This window comes from Jatropha curcas, chromosome 5 (assembly GCF_041381405.1).
Source record: "Jatropha curcas cultivar XTBG-Jc1 chromosome 5, XTBG_Jcur_1.0, whole genome shotgun sequence".
Taxonomy (NCBI): Eukaryota; Viridiplantae; Streptophyta; class Magnoliopsida; order Malpighiales; family Euphorbiaceae; genus Jatropha; species Jatropha curcas.
The window spans coordinates 25,449,326-25,469,579 of record NC_143155.1 but is presented as its reverse complement, the minus strand read 5'-3'; the positions used below and the strand labels follow the sequence as shown (position 1 = coordinate 25,469,579).

The 20,254-nt window shown below is 34.0% G+C and overlaps 4 protein-coding genes across 12 annotated transcripts; 2 read left to right on the top strand and 2 right to left on the bottom strand.

The window, feature by feature from the left end:
* Window positions 1–347: 347 nt before the first annotated feature.
* On the top strand, window positions 348–3,884 carry LOC105650003 (non-structural protein). Of its 5 annotated transcripts, XR_002286106.3 has the most exons (8): window positions 372–658; window positions 878–935; window positions 1,009–1,314; window positions 1,397–1,445; window positions 1,532–1,626; window positions 2,188–2,312; window positions 2,761–2,893; window positions 3,710–3,884. XR_002286106.3 is itself a non-coding variant. In XM_012236869.4 (7 exons), the coding sequence occupies exons 1-7, from the start codon at window positions 519–521 to the stop codon at window positions 3,720–3,722; spliced, it is 786 nt and encodes a 261-aa protein (XP_012092259.1). In that variant the 5' UTR covers window positions 358–518; the 3' UTR covers window positions 3,723–3,884. The 5 variants fall into 5 exon arrangements, 2 of the variants coding, with proteins under 2 accessions (XP_012092259.1, XP_012092258.1); XR_002286108.3 differs by lacking the exon at window positions 2,761–2,893 and having other exon boundaries at window positions 348–658; window positions 2,184–2,312; XR_002286107.3 differs by lacking the exon at window positions 3,710–3,884 and having other exon boundaries at window positions 354–658; window positions 2,184–2,312; window positions 2,761–3,195.
* LOC105650004 (uncharacterized) lies at window positions 3,177–5,402 on the bottom strand. The gene is made up of 5 exons (XM_012236870.4): window positions 5,202–5,402; window positions 4,950–5,027; window positions 3,874–4,039; window positions 3,688–3,777; window positions 3,177–3,598 (listed from the first exon to the last, which is right to left on the bottom strand). Exons 1-5 carry the CDS (start codon window positions 5,292–5,294, stop codon window positions 3,456–3,458), a joined length of 570 nt encoding a protein of 189 aa, XP_012092260.1. The 5' UTR covers window positions 5,295–5,402; the 3' UTR covers window positions 3,177–3,455.
* Window positions 5,403–8,069: 2,667 nt separating this feature from the next.
* LOC105650002 (Pentatricopeptide repeat (PPR) superfamily protein) lies at window positions 8,070–10,107 on the bottom strand. Of its 2 annotated transcripts, XM_012236866.4 has the most exons (3): window positions 9,786–10,107; window positions 9,393–9,473; window positions 8,070–9,179 (listed from the first exon to the last, which is right to left on the bottom strand). In XM_012236866.4, the coding sequence occupies exons 1-3, from the start codon at window positions 10,074–10,076 to the stop codon at window positions 8,217–8,219; spliced, it is 1,335 nt and encodes a 444-aa protein (XP_012092256.1). In that variant the 5' UTR covers window positions 10,077–10,107; the 3' UTR covers window positions 8,070–8,216. The 2 variants fall into 2 exon arrangements, with proteins under 2 accessions (XP_012092256.1, XP_012092255.1); XM_012236865.4 differs by having other exon boundaries at window positions 8,070–9,473.
* A 193-nt stretch (window positions 10,108–10,300) lies between these two features.
* Window positions 10,301–18,465, top strand: MIRO2 (MIRO-related GTP-ase 2). Of its 4 annotated transcripts, none has more exons than XR_002286167.3 (15): window positions 10,301–10,567; window positions 10,780–10,912; window positions 11,023–11,172; window positions 11,592–11,768; window positions 11,860–12,111; window positions 13,180–13,248; window positions 13,384–13,439; window positions 14,509–14,590; window positions 15,750–15,961; window positions 16,112–16,178; window positions 16,384–16,496; window positions 16,737–16,887; window positions 17,066–17,247; window positions 17,384–17,566; window positions 18,218–18,465. XR_002286167.3 is itself a non-coding variant. In XM_020685584.3 (14 exons), the coding sequence occupies exons 1-14, from the start codon at window positions 10,359–10,361 to the stop codon at window positions 17,451–17,453; spliced, it is 1,923 nt and encodes a 640-aa protein (XP_020541243.1). In that variant the 5' UTR covers window positions 10,301–10,358; the 3' UTR covers window positions 17,454–17,744. The 4 variants fall into 4 exon arrangements, 2 of the variants coding, with proteins under 2 accessions (XP_020541243.1, XP_020541242.1); XR_002286166.3 differs by having other exon boundaries at window positions 10,302–10,567; window positions 17,066–17,252; XM_020685584.3 differs by lacking the exon at window positions 18,218–18,465 and having other exon boundaries at window positions 17,384–17,744.
* Window positions 18,466–20,254: the final 1,789 nt, after the last annotated feature.

The following is a 20,254-nucleotide window of genomic DNA, read 5'->3' as shown; positions in this document are numbered from 1 at the left end:
ATTTTTTAGATTTGGATAATTTTTGGAGGTTAAACATTCAATATGAAGCGGCTAATTAATATTTTTACAAATATCCTAAAAAAATATAAATAGGAAAAATTGCAAGAAATAAAATTAAAAAACTGCAGCCGCCGGCTTAAGTGAAGTGACGCGCTATTTTGGCACGCGAGCAATTGCACGACCCGTCGTTCGACCATCGTTTTATACGCGCTACTGGGCTCTCGACGTTTCCTATTAATTGTAAGTCGTAACGTCAAGCTCTTTTGACAAGTCATTTTGTGATTTTAACATGTCTGCAAACTGCACGACCGGCCGTTCGAAGACCGCCTGATTCATGCTAGTTCTGGGCTCGCACGCCTTGTCGTGAAAGAGAAATGCTTTGTTCCAGTTTTACCTCGTCCCGCTCAAAATTCAATTCAAATGGGCCCAATTCTAGAACGAGTCCATAAACTAATACCGAACAAAAACCTTTATTCTTTTATTTTCTGAGTTCTGATTGAAGAGAGAAAAAAAAAAACATGATGGAAGGAGACGGAAGCTCAGAGATGGAATACACAGAGATCAACACAAACGCAGAATCTCTGGACAATTCGGTGATCTTCCATGTCATTAAAGACGTTCTAGGCTTCGTTCTCTACATGCACCAGCAGATCCCTTCGTAAGTTACTTTCTCTGCTCTTCGCTTTCTCCTTTTCATTGACAATAATTTAATACAAGCTTTCTTTCTGTGTATTTCTGCAATATTGATGGTCATATCGTCAATAATTCAAGTATTTGGACAAAATTTTAAGTCTGGTTTCACTTCGAGTTTCCTTTTTTAGACGAGATCTTTGAATTTGAAAATGCTCGCCTTTTGAAATCAGTTTCTTATACGCAGCGTTTTGCAAGATATTGGACTCGAATTTGATTCTTTGAAAGAGGAATATCAGGAGCTGGTATGTTAGCTTCATTAATCTGATTTGAATTACATATAATTTTTAGCAGAGCCTAAGATTTATCACTTTATAGGAGATGGCTCTTGCACAAGATGAAGCAAAGGCATCTATTCGAAGAAAACATAATAGCAGAAAGAGAGAAGTCAAAAGTGGAATTAAGAGATTAGAGAAGTTGATGAATACTCTTAATGGCCTTGAAAGTGCATTGCAACTGATAATTAGTGAGATTCCTAGTCTCGAGAGTTTTATTTTGATTCTTGGAGCTAGTCCATTACGGCCACAGCATGTATATGAATTGTGGTTTTCACATGGAAAAGTTGTCCTCAGAGGAGCAAATGATTTTACTAAAAGCAAAGCAGCCGAAGGGCTCTCAAGAAAGGTTTCTTGACATCCAAATTCATTTGCATTTAAAAAAAAAAAGATATTTTGTGGCCTTTGATTTTCATGCGTTTGTTTAACAGGCTATTCGTACACTAATCACAAAGGGTGGTGGGTCTGGTTCCTACCCAGGTATCTGGTAAAAGCATGTATAGTCATTTCATGTTAATCTAGGAACGTTCAAACTGATGATTCTCCTCCTCTTTTGTTTTCTTGAGGTCCTACTAAGTTGTTTCTATTGGTAAAAGCTCCATCTTCTTTTAATCTGCCTCTGCATTTTCTTCCAAAACGTGACTTCAGATATAGCAGAAAGGTACAGTTTAAATTTCTCAAATAGCGAATTCTCCTATGTGCTTTTATTTGCGTTCGGGTGTTTTCATCTTCAGATATTATTAGTGTTACCGGACTACTGTTATAGTTCTAATTCATAGTTGGATCATGCGTTATTTACAAGTGTGATTTTGTTGGATCAATCTAATTTTCTACATTTATTCACTGGACTTCGTATTTTTTACCGCACTTTATGAGAGTATTGCATTGAGACACTTTTTAGTACTGTTATAATAAATTTAGGTGAGCTTTATTTCTCGTTTGTTGGCATGCTTGTGCTCAATCAATTTCTGACCCTTCTCGCACTGTACAAGTTGTTTTATGCATGCAAGTTGTTTTACTACATTTCATGATTAAAGCGTAGCATCTAAGATCATGAAATGGGAACTTTCCACTCTTATTCTTATTACTGCAAGCATTATCAAATTTATTTTCGACTTCCTTAGATTAGGAACTTCATGCATTTTATTTGAATGTTCTTGTTTCCACAATTTGTTTATAATAGGTAAAACAATACTAAAATGGTATTTTTCTTAAAAGCCAGATTGTACCTGTCAGACTGCGACTCAATTGTAAAAGTAAAGATCAGGATATGGTTGCTCCTGTTAATGCTTGTCAGACAGGCAGTTCCATCAACCTGACGGATTCGACTTCTAATGAGTTTATCTGGTATGTATAAGGTTTCAAATGGTGTTATCTCAGGTGCACCAACACTATATATTTCCTTTTTTAGCTTTATTAAGACTTGAAACTTAGTGAGACAATGGATAGAGTAAATTTGAAGGCTGGTTGATCAGATGTAACAAGTTAATGAGGTGGAATTCAGCAAAAGTTTTTCTTGTGATCCTCTTTACTTATCAAAATTTGTTTTAAGAAAATTCTACAGGATCGCTTTAAACACTGTAGCTATTTTTCTGAAGGTTTAATTGAAAATAAATGTTGGTGTTATGGTTAGCTGTAAAATCTCCCCTCTGTATATTATCAGAGAAAATGTTAATCTCAAATCTTGAGAAGAGGTTGAGGAGGGTCTTAACCAATTTCTTTTTGGTTGATCATAAAATTGTACAATTCCAAATTCCTACCCCATAAAGTACTCTATCTGATGTTACGCTTTCAGGTTTCAGTGTCGCCATGTTGTTAAGGGCCTTGTATTTGCAACTCCAACAGAAGAATGAAAAAGTTTCCTCGTAGACCCGCTATGTTTTCATCTCAGCTATTGATTCATTTCAAGATCCATTGCATTCTCCAAGGTCTAAACAAAATTCGCCTTATACTGCATTTTGCCCAAGTGATTGCTCAGATTGCATTAGCTTGCCAAGACTTCTCTCAATGTTGGCAATCATATAGCTAATCTGCAGAATTTCTCAGTTGGAATTCTTTGTTGTTTGACGTAGCAAATCACCTTAAATTTATGTACACGCATACAACAATTTCCTATTAGCTAAAAAGTGCTCCCTGTCAGATACTTATGAGCACTTATACAAGTATAATTATAAATTATAAGCAATCATGAATGAATCTGAAGTCTTGAAATTAAGAAAAGCTCGCATCTAGAATATTATTAGACACTGGAGGATTAAATAGATCCATAACTCAGTCCTACCTCTACTAATCTCTTATGCATTGAATTTAATATAACTCTCATTTAATTAAAATGCGGATGATACAAATGAAATCAACAAATATGGGAGGTGATTTTTTGCTGTCATTATTTAAGTTACATTGAACAGCTAGTTGGTGTTTGAGAAGAGCACACCTAGACTTGAGCTTTTGCTTTTTATGGAATTTTTATATTAGTAACTCATTTGGGAGCTAGTAAGTCCATTCTTTGGGAAGAAATATTTCTGGTGAAGCATTTTCATTCTGTGATACAACCAAGCAGTGTGCTGATGAATCCTTGCCATTTTTACTTTTTACTGGATTGTAGACTCCACTGTTTGAGTTATTCTTGGCATCTGCATATAGTTAAATAACAAATTAATCACAGTGCACAAGAAATCAACATATAAAAGATTAGGTCGCAAAAATTATTAAAGACAGTGACCTCGCCGGCGTGATATTTGCAGGCCAATTTCGTGAACATTGAGGTTGAGGGCTTGAACAACACGTGCAGGTAGAAGAACAGGAGAGCAAGCTGCAAAGAATAGTAGATCAGTTTTGTAGATTATGATTATTTGATTTCATTTTCATTGTCAGTTACTGTGGCTGATAATTTTTGTGATGTTTTTACCTGGTTTTTTACTGGATTGCAAATTGGAGCCTGCCCTTCTTGGAAGAAAAACTCCTGTCCCACATGATGTTTTACCAGAATCTAGAAAAACTGCTTGCATTCCAGGTCCTCCTGCCCAATTTGTTGGGGACCTTGTTCTACAAGATCTTGGGCTGGATTTTGAGTGCTGAGAAAGAAAAAAATGCAGGTGAACAAAACCTGTTTCATTACTACAAGAAAACAATCCTGAAGGAACTATATATAAAGCAAACTGATTTCGGAAAATAACAGATACAAATTTTATTAAAGGCAACCGAAAAAAGAAAAAAAAAAAAAAAAAAAAGGTATTTGTTAGACATCTGATGGAACAATTTAACAGTTACCAAATCTAAATCAACTTCTCCAAAAAGCCAAGTAAATAATGAGTTTTTGAAAACTAAAGTTTACCTTACCATAATTAAAAGTAAAAAACAAAAGAAAGAAAAACAATAAGAGTTATTTTTGGACAATGTTTATGAAACCTTATTCATTATTATAGAAATTTTCAAGAACATTGTACTTCTGGTAATTTACTATATTTTATTACAAAAACAAAATTTCCTCTTAACTTGCAATTCTTATTGCCCTCCATTTTATCGAGAAGGGAGTATTAGCTTTCATTTCCCTCCCAAAGGACCTATGCATATATAAATTGTGTACACAAAGTGCTAATTAAGTAGCTAATAATTTAAGCATTTCTTGCAAAAAAAAAAAAAAAAAAGGATTTCATCCAACCTTTCAATAATTGCATGGACACAAGGAAAGGCCATCTCAATTCAATAATTTATAGCTATCCAGAATATATACAAGCCTACTTGCCACTACATGAATTGACATCCCCGTAACCGACACTTATCGTAGTATTAGCAACAGAAATTTAGTAATTCTAGTAGATAATTTCCCATTGCATAATTAAGACGCAAGATAATCCGACATATATATATACATTCAACAATCCTTAACCTTAATAATCACACCTTTTATGCTTAATCAACATATTATGAAATCAAACACGATAACTCTAAACAAGAAACAGAAAGAAATGGGTTTATGTATACCAGTTTGTATGGCTGTAGAGGCAATTGATCAAGATTTGGATATTGATGATGGAGCTTCTGGTGTCTATTGCCATGTTCCTATAATTATAAAAACAAAGCATGTAAATGTAATAATAGTTATAGCAGAAACTGAAGTAAATATAACAAATACCCATTATATATATGCGTATATATATATGGAAAGGTGAGCTTATGATGATCATGTATATATATATATATATATATATGGTGTTTGAGACAAGAACAACAAACCTTGGACTCCCATATTTCTTCATCTAGAACATGAGATGGTAGCCATGGCATTCCCTCTTCAAACCCTACTTCTCCATCTTCGTTAAAAGCCATAGAAGAACAGAGATACAGAGAGAGAGAGAGAGTTTTGTTGGGTTACAGTCTCCTTGTTCTTTTGAGTTTCTTTGTTGTTGGGAGAGATGGAGCCTGGAGGGGTTTTTAAGCTCCAACTTCTAACCTGCAACTTAACTAAATAGTTACGTGGAAAGGTTGAGAGAGAAAAAGGATGGATTGTGGGGTCTTTTTATTGAATAGATTCTCTACCCTCTTCTGAAGCGCGTGCTGAAAAGTTTCAATTAAACTACGTCGTTTACTCTGTTGGTTTTTTCACTCTACGTATAGGCGTATGCGTTTTGCTTTTCTTAACGGATTATTAATGATAGGATTTGTGTTAATTAACCTTGATTTCCGACTGGAATTAAGCATTTAAAAAATCCATGTTACGTTTTGCAATTCTGTATTTATCTTTTTCTTTTTTCTTTTTTCTTTTTGGGTTTGAGTTATCAATTTAGTAATTTACCAAGTTGACCTCTCACAATCAGTTTTTTCTATTATTTTGCCCAGAATTTGGAAAATTTTTCAGAATGGCAAAGCATATGAGTTTGAATGAATTAATCTCTTTAATTTTTTAATTCAAGATTTTACACATTTTAATTACCAAAACAGATAGTTTAGACATTTTGACTTGAGAATATTTCAACCTACCCTTTATAAGAAATGGGTACATAATCATTAATTAGTTGGTGATTAAACACCATTATTTCCAAAATTGTTGTCTTTATGCTTATAGGTTCACTAGTTTCAATTGAGTAAATATTAGTTGGGTTATTTAGTGTAAACGAACAATAGGTTTTGAATAGCAATGTTTCTTATTGCACAGTTTAAATTTAAATAATTAAAACATCATACTAAAATTTCCAAACAAAATTTTTTAATTAATGATAATTTCACGAGAAAATTTATCTGCCTACACATGAACCGATAATAATAATATTCATTTTTCCCATAAAAAATAGATTTAATTTGAGTTTTACATAGATTAAAAAAATATAGTTAAATTATAATATTTCCTATGGTTTACTAAAAATGTGAAAGGTATTCAAGATTAATTAACAACGACATGTGGTTATTCACTCCAAGATTTGATTAATGCCAATAGTAATATTTTTTTTTTATGAAATTAAAAGCATAACAATTAAGACTTTAAATTCTTTAAAAAAAATTAATGACGACTGTGAACGAGTTAAGCTGCTCGTAATTTGCTTAAGGTTTAGCTAAAAAAAAGTTATGGAGCTTGAGTTCAAACTTAAACATGGGTATTTAAAAAAATAAAAAATAAATGAGACAAACACAGACTCAATGCTACAGACAAATAAAACGTGGACGCAGGTTGGGTTGGGTTGGTAAACCCCCTCCTGTCTATTGGGTTGTTGCAGTCCTATATGTTCACTTAATGCCTACTGCTCCATAACCACATATATAAAACTCTGTTCATCTTCAAAAGAAATATATTTTGGGAAAAAAGATATTTACCTTTTTTTTTTTTTTTCTTTTTTGGTCTGCACTGATTGGTGATAAGTTGAAACTAGTCACAGGTGATGACAGAAGAGTGATTATTATTATTATTATAAAGGTTTTTCCTATTCTGGATATAACTATCTAAAAGAAGCTTGTGTTCTTAACCACTCACACCAACTCACGAAAATCCAGCTTTCTTATAAATGCTTGGTTTAGGAATGTTGGTATCACCAGCACCACAGAGTATCCATGAACACACAGACATGTGTCAGTAGGAGAGGATGATTATATACATATATATATATATATTGGGTTTATAATATTATGTCTAAACTGATCTGCTGATCTGCTTTACATAGAAGAAAAGGAAGATGTGGCAGTATTGGTCAACTACTTCTATATGTTCACTTCTTCTAATATATATAACTTGTAAATTTGTTTGTTCGGACTTTGGAATGTCTCTGGCCAACTAGTTTTCTTCTATAACTAATTTCTTTCTTTCCAGATAAATTAAAGATTAATACTTTCATTTAGAAAAATATTGCTTCTCTCCGCTTGGAAAGCACCTAAAAATCCTTAATGTTGACACCGGTCATAAAAGATGGCACACACGGACCAAACCAACAGCAAATGCATTGTCACAATTTTAATAGCTTACTAGATTATTGTTTCTCTATTACTTTTTATTAACTCACCCTCATTGCTAATGCTTGCTAATGAGGCTAAGGTGTGATCGCTAGATGCAAATTACAAACCGACCCCAACCCAATTCCTATTCACAAGTTAATCGAACATTGAATTAAACTATGCCACAATCCAAACAACAAATTTGTTTGTTTTATGGTCAATCATGATGAGGATGTAGGATGATCAGCACCACTTATGATGCTAGTCAACAGATGGACGGACTGGGTAGGTCAGCTAAGATCCTGCAAGTTTGAAACAGGGCATAGATAGATCCCAACAACAACAAGCACTTAACCTACTAATAACTACTAGCCTATTCCAGTCCAGTAGTTATTAGTAAAAGTCACTTCAGATTTGCGGCTCAATGTTGTCATCTCAAGATCCTAATATGAACATTTAAATAAGAAAACTATGAGTATTCTTCTCTTGAAAACGGTACTTCGTTGCAGAAAAATCTAGCAAGATTGACATTGTACTACTTTTTTTCCCTCCAAAGCCTAGAAAAGATGGCATTCCAGTCCCAGACACGAGAGGGAAGGATGTGGCAAAAAATTCTGATCAGCTATTCATTCAATTTGAAAAAGTTCTAAACAATTCTTATATCTGCAATAAAATTCAAGTGCATAAACAATAACATCATGCGTATTTGTCATTAACTTCTTGAATTGTCATCCATTGACAACAAAATTAATTAAATTGAACAAAGATTTTACCACACAAAACCTCCTAATAACTCCAGGTAGCTGACGAGGTAAAAATTTTATGTTTTCACTACGACACAAAGCTTGAGACTTCACTCACACACATGTTGCTTGTAGTTTGGATCAGCCTATGTGTTTCTTCGTTTAACTCAACATTATCTTTCCCCATACGCTCTGCTATTATTAGGGGCATTACACCTGCTTTAGCATAAGTTCGTAGAAGAGAATTATATATCTCTGTACTCACATGGCCAGCATTCCGAAGCATGACCAGAAATTCCTCTGCTCCTTCAACATCTCCTCTCTCCTCAAGATTCTTAAATATTTCTCCAACCAACCTTTTGTCCAGACTCCATTTTTTAACACTACTAATGGCTTTCTTAAAATAATCTAAAACATTTTCCATCTGCTTATCTTTCAAATGACCCCATGTAAGAAGCTCCCAAGTAGTGTAACAAGGTCGAATGCCCTTCTGCACCATGCGTTGCTGAAATTTTTCAGCTTCTTCCATTCGGTTTCTATTGATATAAGCAGCTAGAAGTATGTTTGAGACCTGAGGATCACATGTTCCAGAAACTGACTCCCACTCGGAGTAAAGCTTCTCTGCTTTTTCAATCTCCTCAAGTTTCACAAGTGAAGAAATCATACAAATATATTCAGCATCATTCATTTTGCGAAACAGTGATTTCATCTTATTCCAGATTCGATGCAACCCATCCTTATTTCCCATGCTTGTATGCAAACTGAGAAGGGAAGAATAAGCGAGTCGATTTTTCCTCCAGGCCCTTTTCTCCATCTCCTTCAAAGTAGATGCTGCATCTTCCAAAAGTTCGTTTTTTATGTATAAGTTGGACAATGTACTATATGTTATCCAGTCTGGATCTATTTTTGCCTTCTTCAGTTCTAAAAGAACCTCCTTTGCCGTTTTTATATCATTCTGTGAGGCACATACCCTTAGCCACAGATTGTAAGTAACAACATCAGGGGAAGTGTTTTTCTTTAATTCCTTAATGATTCCTGGAATCTTCTCAAACTGTTCATTTGCAACATACAGAGTTAGCATGTGATTATAAGGAAGGGGATTCTTCATGAAACCACATTCGGCCATTTTCTCCATCAAAGCCTCAGCTTTAGAAAGCAACTTAAACTGAACATAAGTATGAAGAAGAGCTGTGCAGGTGTGCCATCCTCTCATTTCATCAGGCAAATCCTCAAAAAACTTTTCTGCACTGTTTAGACCACGTACCTTAGCAATCAGGTCCAAGTGCACTGCATAGTCACCTGGCAAGAGCTTAATTTCTCGCTCTTGTGTCATCCATTCACAAACCTATTCAAATAATTTGTATAGTTAGTCATTTGAAATGACTGAGCATTTGAAGTTTTTGCCGTAAAAATCATTGGAAAAAAGAAAAGCTTGCAGTCAAATACAAATACTAAATATCACAGAAGTCATCATCATCAGTGTGTTAAAACTCCACAACCACAAGAAGGTTGAAGTTGCAAAATTTTACTTACTAAACCATTAAATTTCCAAGTAATCATATCATAATAAGGTTAAAGCTTAAAACGCCACAATCACAATGAACATTAAAGTTACATAGTACTATATTTAAGTTAAAGAAAAAAAAAAGTAACGGACCTCGAGGGCATGCTTGTACCGCTTTAGCTTTCGGAGCTCTCTAACAATACGATTAAGCTGATACTTCTGCACAGAGTGTCCCTCCGATTTCCATTTCTGTATAGCAATTACGGCACTACGTTTCGCGTACGCAAGACTAAATAATCTCCTTCCCAGCGTGTCTCCTCCACCACCTTTTCTCGTGACTTCTCGTCCGCTATTAACGGGCCTCTCCGACACCGTTGCCGCTGCTTGCCCCGAGAAGTGACGTGCGGCGGCGGCAAGGTTTCTACGAATGGACCGGAGCAACATTTCCAAAAAGGAGCGAGACTACGAGTCTGGGGTCGGCAAGTTCGTATAATTGGTGGAGCTTTATTGGGCCGCAGGATAATTAATTGGGCCCTAGCCCAAAAAAGAGCAGCCCACATAGCAGCAAATTCCCAAGTCTCAGGCCCTCTTCAACGAACTTCTTGTCCACATGTACGCAGGTGATGCAGCCACGAAAATGCCAATAAAACAGATTCACTGAACTTACTCTTTTATTTGTTGATTCGCTCTATTTACATTGTCGCTTTCTTTCACTTCGAAGTCTCGATGGCAGGCGGGAACACTGCCTCCGGCGGCAGGACCGGTGTGAGAATCGTCGTCGCAGGCGATCGCTTCACCGGAAAATCGAGCTTGATTGCGGCGGTTGCCACTGATTCTTTCCCCGAGAACGTCCCCCGCGTGCTTTCTCCTACTCGTCTACCGGCCGATTTCTTCCCCGATCGTGTCCCCATCACCATCATCGACACTTCTTCTGCGTACGTAAAGCCTCCGTTACTTTTTATTTATATACATACATCTGTTGCTTGTTTGGAAATCTTTTTGCTGCTGATTCTAAATGTCGTCAAAACTTGTAGATTTTCTCTGTTTTTAGACTTAATATACCAATTAGTACGACGCTTCGATTTTTTACTTAAAACTTAAATATTGAAATTATACTACATTTATGGACAATATTTCTTACTTATAGCCCGGAGAATAGAGGAAAGCTTATTGACGAATTGAAGCGAGCTGATGCGGTGGTGTTAACTTATGCTTGTGATCAACCTCTGACACTCAGTCGTTTGAGTAGTACTTGGCTCGAGGAACTCCGGCAATTGGAGGTACTTTGCAATTCGCAATATCGGGGTTTTTTATACTACGTGATTAATTTGATAACTGAAAATTTGGCTGATCCCTTACCTCTTTTTTTTTAAATAATTATTCTATGAAGATCAAGGCACCTATTATTGTGGTTGGTTGCAAACTAGACTTGCGACCCGATAGTGAGGCTGTTAGCCTGGAGCAGGTCATGGGACCAACCATGCAACGATATAGAGAAATTGAGACCTGTATAGAATGTTCCGCAGTTACCCTTATGCAGGTATACTAAAACTTTTTGTTTGCTACATTTACCTCATTTGATCAGATATGCCATGTTTCTGAGGGCCCTTTTTTTTTTTCTTTCTAATTATTGTCCACTGCTTGTATACTTTCTTTTTAATTAAGAAGTGAATTACAAATTAAAAATTTAGTAGGAAGGAACAGAATGGCAGCCTACGATATAATGAAACCTCATAGCTGCAGGAAGAAAATGCATGAAGTGGAGGAGAACATAGCAGAAGGCAAACTCATAACCGATGAGACTAAGAAGACATGCATTCCTATCATGGACTAGTTTTCCTTTTCTTGAGTCTTTCTCATGTTAGGGAGGCAACTTATCTATAGTCTTACCTTTTTTCTTGTTTAGAATATAGAAGCATAACTGGTGAAAATTTAAGAATTAAACTTAATTGTTTTTAGGTCCCAGATGTTTTCTATTTTGCTCAAAAAGCTGTCCTTCATCCAACATCTCCATTGTTTGATCAAGAGAATCAAGCTTTGAGACCTCGATGTGAAAGGGCTTTGAGAAGGATATTTCTTCTTTGTGATCGTGACATGGATGGGGCACTTAATGATGCAGAGTTGAATGACTTTCAGGTTTCTTTTCCTTTTTCTACTTTTAGTCCTCTTTAAATAATTCTTTTTTACTCTTTTTGGTAATCTGATACGTTGCAATACTTATAAACAGGTTAAGTGTTTTAATGCTCCCCTGCAGCCTGCTGAGATAGTGGGTGTGAGAAGAGTAGTACAAGAAAAGAAGAAAGAAGGTGTTAATGACCTGGGTCTTACACTTGAAGGATTCCTTTTCCTACATACTCTATTCATAGATAAGGGGCGACTTGAAACAACTTGGGCTGTTTTGAGAAAATTTGGCTATGACGATGAATTAAAACTCAGAGATGATCTTCTTCCTGTTCCATCTAAACAAGCTTCTGACCAGGTACTGATGATTCGCTATGTTGCATGGAAACGGAAACGTGAAAGCACGGCGGGAAATGATATTATAAAATGCCTGAATATGAAAATTATAGGGTTATAATTATAGATATAAAAGATAAATTATTTTGAACCATTAAATATATCAACAATAAGTCAGCTCCAATCAGCATTTAATCATATCCAAAAGAAAAAAAAAAAACAGTTTACAAGTTCCGTACTCATAAAAAATACATGTTTTGTGACTTTTTATTTATTTATATCTCTATTTTAATTAGAGAAATGAGTTTCCAAGAGTTTTTAGTTTATGGAAATGTATTTCCAAAAGTGGAAACATGTTTCCAAATTATCCAATTTATGAAAATGGCCCGCATTTTGGAAACATCAGCCAAACAGAGTTTCCATGCAACATAGATGATAGGAAACCTATCTCAGATTTCATTTTGGAGTGGGTTTGTTGTGATGTTTGATTGTGCTTAAGCTTTTTTCATCTTTGTGAAATACAAAACCATGACTTGGTTTTTTAAAATTTTAAATCCATGACAGTGTTCCTCATAGATTTGCATTATATACACCTGTGCAAATAATGATTACATGTTAAAGTAAAAAAGGAAACGATGTAAAATGGAGCGGCTTAATATTTTGTATTGGTTATTTGGTTTTATTGTGTTCGTTCCACATTTATGGTTATTAACTACTTAAGTAACCCTCTGTTTCACATAATGGTTGAATTAAGGAGAGTACCATCTCTTATTGGGAGTGCTTCAATTTGTTCAAGAGGTGGCATGGTGCTCTATTCTGATAGTTTCTATTGTATTTCAGTATTTATGTCGTGCTGCGTGAATGACTAGAGGAATAGCATATGTTTGTGCTGCATTATCCACTAACAGTATTTCGAAAAGTATTTAAATTTGATAAATTTCATTATACTAATGTATGCCACCATTTGAAATATCATGAAAAATGCATGTTCACTGCAACCATTTTATGTGATGGACACTTTTCCATCCCGTTCTATGTCAATTGTCCTTTTAGAGTATCAAATAATTACCTCTTAGCTTTCGTTTTGTAGAGTATAGAGCTGACTACTGAAGCTGTGGAGTTTCTGCGTGGGATCTTCCGATTGTTTGATATTGATAATGTATGTATTAATCTTTTCTGGATGCTTATATTGTCATTGCTCTCCTTTCCAGGTTATATTTTTTTAAAATTTTAAAATTCAGTCTATCCAAGTATATCGGAAAAGTCCTAATCTGTCATTGTAAAAATTTACTAGCATGGGGCTTTACGACCTGCTGAACTTGATGAGCTATTTTCAACTGCTCCAGAAAAGTAAGTCTAGTTATCTTCCTTTATTCTTGATTGTACATACTATGATTCTCAGAGTTTTGTGCTTTAAGGTCTTTATAGTTTCTTAATGATCCGAGTTGGTCATCTTTTAGGACCCAAACCAACTATTCATTGGCAAGGGAGATAATAGAGGAAAGAGAGGGAAAATATGTGGGAAAGAGAATGATCGGAGAGAGGGAGAGAAAAATAGAATAGTGAAGAGAGAATATTGATTTGTGAAGTTACAATTGTATCTATCGGTTACATCAATAGCCTATTGTATGAGCGAAGCTTGCCACATTACAATGGACTCCTAACTAATTACTTATTCAAAGTTGGGGAAAACAATAATCTTTTTTTTTTTTTTTTTTGCATAATGAATCTGTTTGCATGTTTTTGTCATGTCAACAATTCTGTGTTTAGGAACTTGCATACATGCATGCTGTAGACTGCATGGATCAGTTTTTGGAGCAGTTCAAGAAAACATTTCACACCGACATTTAATTTACTAAATAAAAATGAAGTACATGCATATATCTCGAAACTAGAAACAATAGAAGAAATAAATTTATTGTGTATATCCATTGTATAGTTACTATATATGTAGTTATTTATACTTATTATTTATTATATAATTATTTATTTATTTATTTTTTATTATTCATCATTTATATTATATAATTATTAATATATTAATAATTATTAAATTATTATATTATAGATAATAGATCATCAATATCAATTGAGATAAATAAAGTCTTACATTATACATTACAAGTGTAATTAAAAACCATTATGGTACTAGCTGTTCACATAAATTAGGTGTATTCACAATAGATATTTCACTTTATTTTATGAGTAAAGTCAATGTTAAATGATATAACTAGTTATGTTAAATGATATAACTAGTGTATATGTATATACTCCTATATATTGGTCTGAACTCAAAACTGTTTACTATAGTTTGCCAATTGTTTCTTTTACGACTTCTGTGCTCGGGTCTTGCAGATGGCTGCATTATGATTTTTCAGTTCATAATTTCTTCTATATTCTGATCCTTCCTATATTTCAGTCCTTGGCATGAGGCTCCTTACAAGGATGCTGCAGAGAGAACAACACAAAGGAATTTAACTCTGAAGGGTTTCCTATCTGAGGTGTATTTCCTACTTCTCATTCTTTTTAATTATTTCTTAATATCTGCGATACGCAACAAATTTTTTTTTTTTTAACTTTATGTTGCATGTAAGACGCTATTTTTTTCACATGAATTTCTAACAATGATGAAATGTGAAAGGAAATGTCGGTGATAGTTTCTTTCATTGTGAGGATATATTTTAAAGGAAGCTGCTTTTCAAACATCAAATTATTTTGAATATTGATTTAAAGTTTATCTTATTCCTATCAGTATTGTCACCAGCGCTCAGGCAAGGTGAGGGGTAGGCGCCTGGCATCCCTTCAGGCGAGGTGACATCAACTAGGCGTTGCCTAGGCGCAACAAGGTTCAGGCGAGCGAATCAAATAAAAATTGCTATTTCCCATATAAATATTAAAATCTTAGGTTAACTTTTAATAGAAGAATATATATATATATATATATATATGGGAAAAAAAAGTTAATATAGAAAGTTTGATAGCCATTAATAAAAAGATCAAAATCTAATCTAACCATTAAAATAACTATAACAAATATGGAAAGAAAAAAGAAAGTGGCTTCAAATTGGGAAGCTTCACAATCACAGCCAATCAAAGAATTAAGTGAATAAAATCTAATACTTAGTAAGAAAGCACGCATGATGTCTGCCACATGAAATACACAGCATAACTCAATGTAAAGAAGAAAGAACCTCTATCCTCAGTGTGAAGAAGAAGAATTTAACTACCCAACTGAGTCTCAATGTGAAGAACAACTCCATTACATACAGTTTTATATAGTTTTGAGCTTTTGATTCTTTAACAATACATCTAGAAGTCTAAATTATCTAATGCTTTTTGGAACCAAAATAGAACTCTAAATTTTGGGTTATCTAGAATTTTTGAATCGTCACATTACTCGGGTGAGCGCATGGTGCCTATTGCCTAGGGCAATGGAGGACCTTGTCGCCTCAAGGGCGCCTTGCGCTTTTGACAATACTGATTCCTATATGAGAACAGTATCGAAGGTGTTTTTCTCTGAATTGTTTGGGGAAATGTAATTTAACTTGGCATTCTAGTTTTAATCATTATTTGAATCCAGCATTTATTTCATGCATTTTTAAATCCATTACTGCATAATCATCTTGAGTTTTTTACTCACATTTGAATATGTGATTACAGTGGGATCTCATGACATTGCTGGATCCAAAAAGCAGTTTGGCTAATCTGATATATGTTGGTTATGGTGGAAATCCTGCTTCAGCACTCTGTGTTACTCAAAGAAGAACAGTGGACCGCAAAAAGCAACGAACAGAAAGAAATGTTTTCCATTGCTTAGTGTTTGGTCCTAAAAATGCTGGAAAGTCAGCTCTATTGAATTCATTTTTAGAAAGGTGTTTAATCTGAACCTCTAACAATTATTTAATATAACTCAGTTCAGGTCATCTGAGTAGCTAGTTTTCCTTGTCTTCATTGGCTACACTTTTTCCCATTCTTGTTTCCTTTATGCAATACTGATGTTGGAATGCCAATTCCAACTGCAGGCCATTCTCAATTTACAATCCAACAATAGCAGAGCATTATGCAGCAAATGTTGTTGACCAGGTTTTGGTAAGTGGTAGCAGTAGAAATGATGAACCCAGGTAGCTGTTTATGTACCATTCTAACTAGGTTTCTGGCTGAGAAATGAATCAAGTGATTATTTTTCATTACATATCTATGCTTTGATATCTAAGGACAAATATACCTGTTGTATTAATTGAGGTGTTACAGATTGAGCTGTATGGTCAACTTTTTCATGTAAATAACTGTGTAGGGCAATAAGAAGACTCTTATTTTGCACGAGATGCCAGAAGATGGAGTAAAGAAATTTTTGTCAAATAAAGAATCCCTGGCAGCCTGTGATGTTGCTGTATTTGTCTACGATAGGTAAGTTTGGCTCTAGTTGTTGGGGGGAGAATCTAATTTATCAACCATATGATGATGCATTTGTTACAATTTAATGTCGTTTGATAGTGCTTGCTGTTCTTATCTTATCTCTGCCATTAGTTTGATGGTGCTATTATTGCCCCTATATCTGCCTCTGTCGATATTTGTTGGCATTTCTTCTTCTGAGAATGTTGCTAAATGGATAGACATTGCGCATGACATAAATTTTCATATTTCCAGTTCAGATAAATATTCTTGGAAAAGAACCTGTGAAATGCTTTTGGAAGTAACTAGGTTAGGTGAAGAAAGCGGATATGGGGTGCCATGCCTTCTTGTCGCAGCCAAGGATGACTTGGATCCATTTACAATGGCAGTTCAGGATCCAGTAACGGTATATATTTCAGGCTTTGACTACCTCATCATTGCATACTCAAAAATATCTGACACATGATTGTAGTGAAAAAAAAAAATGTCAAACTCATATTTGTGCACTTCAATTCCCTGTTTGCATAAGTTGGTAGTTGTGGCTCAAATTTCTTCTTATTTTCAAATTTGAAATTCTTTTCTAGGTTTGTCAGGATTTGGGAATAGAGGCTCCTATTGCTGTTAGCATGAAACTAGGAGAAACAAATAATGTATTCTGTAGAATTCTAAGTGCAGCTGAACGCCCTCATTTGAATATTCCTGAAACTGAGGCTGGGAGGAAGCGCAAGTACTTTCGGCAGCTTTTCAGTCACTCTCTGCTATTCATGTCAGGTTCATCCTCTCTCTCTCTCTCTCTCTCTCTCTCTCTCTCTCTCTCTCTCAGTGCATAGTTCCATAAACATATATAGGACTAATTAAGATTGTAGCATTTATCTTCACTGAGCTCTGTTTTAAATTTACAGTTGGGGCTGCTTTCACAGTTGTCGGAGTGGCAGCTTTTCGCGCATACACTGCAAGGAAGAATTCTTCTAGCTAGATTTTGAGCTGCCAATTAACTGTTGCAACTTTGCTACATCAATGGAAGGCTTTCCCAATTTTGCACGCTTCAACTCATCATGGAATCATTACAGTTGTATGCATACGAGGTATTCACATCTCATATCATGTATCGATTGTATATTATTATTAGATTGTTACTCCTCATGTTGCATTGGTCACAGTTGTGGATTTATCGTATTTGCCGTTTGCCTTCTCACTTGCATCAATACATTCATGACCTATCTATTCTAACTTGTAAGATAGTTTAATGGGTCTTTGGTCTAACTCGTATTTTTTTTTTTTTTCAATTTTCTTGAAATCATGATAATTTTCTCGGGAAATATGGGAACTCTCTTCACCTCAAGCTGCTGAATCGCATCTTGCTTTTGAGTTGATCTCAAATGATTTACGTTTTTTTTTTTATCAGCAAAGATAATTTTTATTATATTATCTAGGAAAAACTTATTGTATCTAAATACTATTCCAAGCCATTATGCCTCCCATTTATACCCAACCTAACCTAGATAATTTAATAAAAAAATCTGATTCAAAATATCATATACATCAAACTGGAAAACATTAAAAACTATTCAAAACTCTTAACATAATGAAAAACTAAATTGTCATAATAAAAAAAAAAAATAAAAAAAATAAAAAACTAGATGCAAGTACAGTCCACTTGCAACAAAGTGTCTTCGCAACCAATTATATTTAGAAATTGCAGTCCAAAAGATTTAAGTTATTTTATGTATGTGCAGATTGTATGGCTATGGAATTGGAATTCATCCATAACAATCAGAAGATCCAGAGGATGTGTCCAAGAAAACTGAAATTAACTTTCCAGCCGTGAAATTGCTTACCTTGTATGTCTCAAGCCCTGATAACAAGGTTTAATTCACTTGATCTCATAGGAGTTTTTTTTCTTGATTTAGTTATGTTACTGTTTATGTTTTGAGAGATCCCTTTTATTTTTGTCAATAAGCAAAAAAATTTTTTTTATTTCAAATTTGATCTGGTTTAAATTCAATATAAAGTGTATAAGGTTTAAGATTATCATTACTTAATCTGATACAAAATTATCTTGTTCTTGAACCAAGATTTGAAACTAAAGCTAATCAAGAACAAGCTGGCCCGCGCAACCTAAGGTAGGTTTGCCAAGTATAAAACCAGAATTAATATTGAAAATATATATATATATATATATATATTGAATGATATTGCGCTTTATTGAAATTGTGTTGATGCTATTATTAACAGCTAACTAACAAGACTTATTTCAAACTCTTTACTGTCCAAATCAACAAAAGAAAGTCAAAAAGCCATTAAAAGTAAGATTTGCAGGGGATATGTCTAAGCATTTTTAAAAGAAATTGAAGAATCAAATTAGTATTCGGTTATAGAAAATAAAGTAATTTTGCTCAAAAACTAAATTGAAGGGAAAGTTTTTATTTTATTTTATTTTATTTCCGAACAAGCTAATTGACACCTTAAAACAATTCTTGCGTTTAACCCTCAAGTTGGGCTTAACTGGACTTTGGATTTTCACCCTTCAGCTTGAGCCCAAAACTTTGGGGGGCCTATTGCCAAAAATTAATGTGATCTCTCCTTTTTCCTTTGTTGGGTGTATAATGAGACCTGTCAGAATTTGAATTTGTGAATAGATATTTGAGTACTAAGCTATAAGCTCAATGATAAAAACACATAAAGAGTTATAAATTTCATGTGTTTGAACATAAATGGGTAGAAAAAGTAAAGGTAGTTTTAGCAGGGTAATGAACAAAAAAGGAAGTGGGGAGGTTCTTGAAGAGATTAGGATGATTATAACCTATTGTCATATATGAAAAGTAGAAGCAGGTGATGTGAAAGGATAGGATTCTGAGGTATCAAGCAGGGGAAGAAAGAGCTAAAGAAGATCTTACATTTCGTGGACATGATCCTTCACTCCCACCATCAAAATCCACTCTGTGTCGTTCTTTTTGACTGTTAACATGAATGATGCCTGAAAACTTTTGTCTTCTTGTAGAGTTGAAATTCAAATCCGATATATATATGCCTAACAATTTTTCCTGTGTCTTCACTTATGACTTTGAACTTGCTCGAGTTGCTCTCGCCCGATTCGTTCAGTTTCAATAATTCTAACCAAGATTCCCTTCTGCTCTTCATGATCGTTTTCGCTTTTATAAATTTCGAAATTATTTTTCCTGTATTCTTTTAAAAGATAGAATCGATTTTTTTTTTCTATAAATCCTTAAATTTTTTTTGTTAAGGGATTTCTGATTTAAAAGAATTTAAAGTTAATTTAAAAGAATTAAAACTTATTTTAATCAATTTTAAGAGAGTTTGAGTATTATAATACATGTATATCGATCAATAATTATATTAAAGTAAACTAACTTTATTAAAATAGAAATCATAAATATAATTTAAATTTAATATAAACGAGAATATAATTTGAAACATTTGTATTTCAATATACAAATAAAGACTTTAATAATTTTTTACGCACGAATCTAATAAAATAAATTTGAATACATTTTTTAATTTAAATAAATATTTTATCATATATAGTAAGTTGGTACTGTAATTAATTCTCATAATTTTTTAAAATTTGCACTTTCACTCAGATAGAAAAAAAAAAAAAAAAAAATAGACCATCGATATTAATACTGAAAAATTTAAAAAAGCAAAATATTTATAAAATGGCCAAAAAGTGTCTCAGGCATTATTTAGGTCGGCAAAATGCACCTGACACCAATCCCATAAAAGAAAAAAGGAAAAAGAAAAAAAAAAATTAC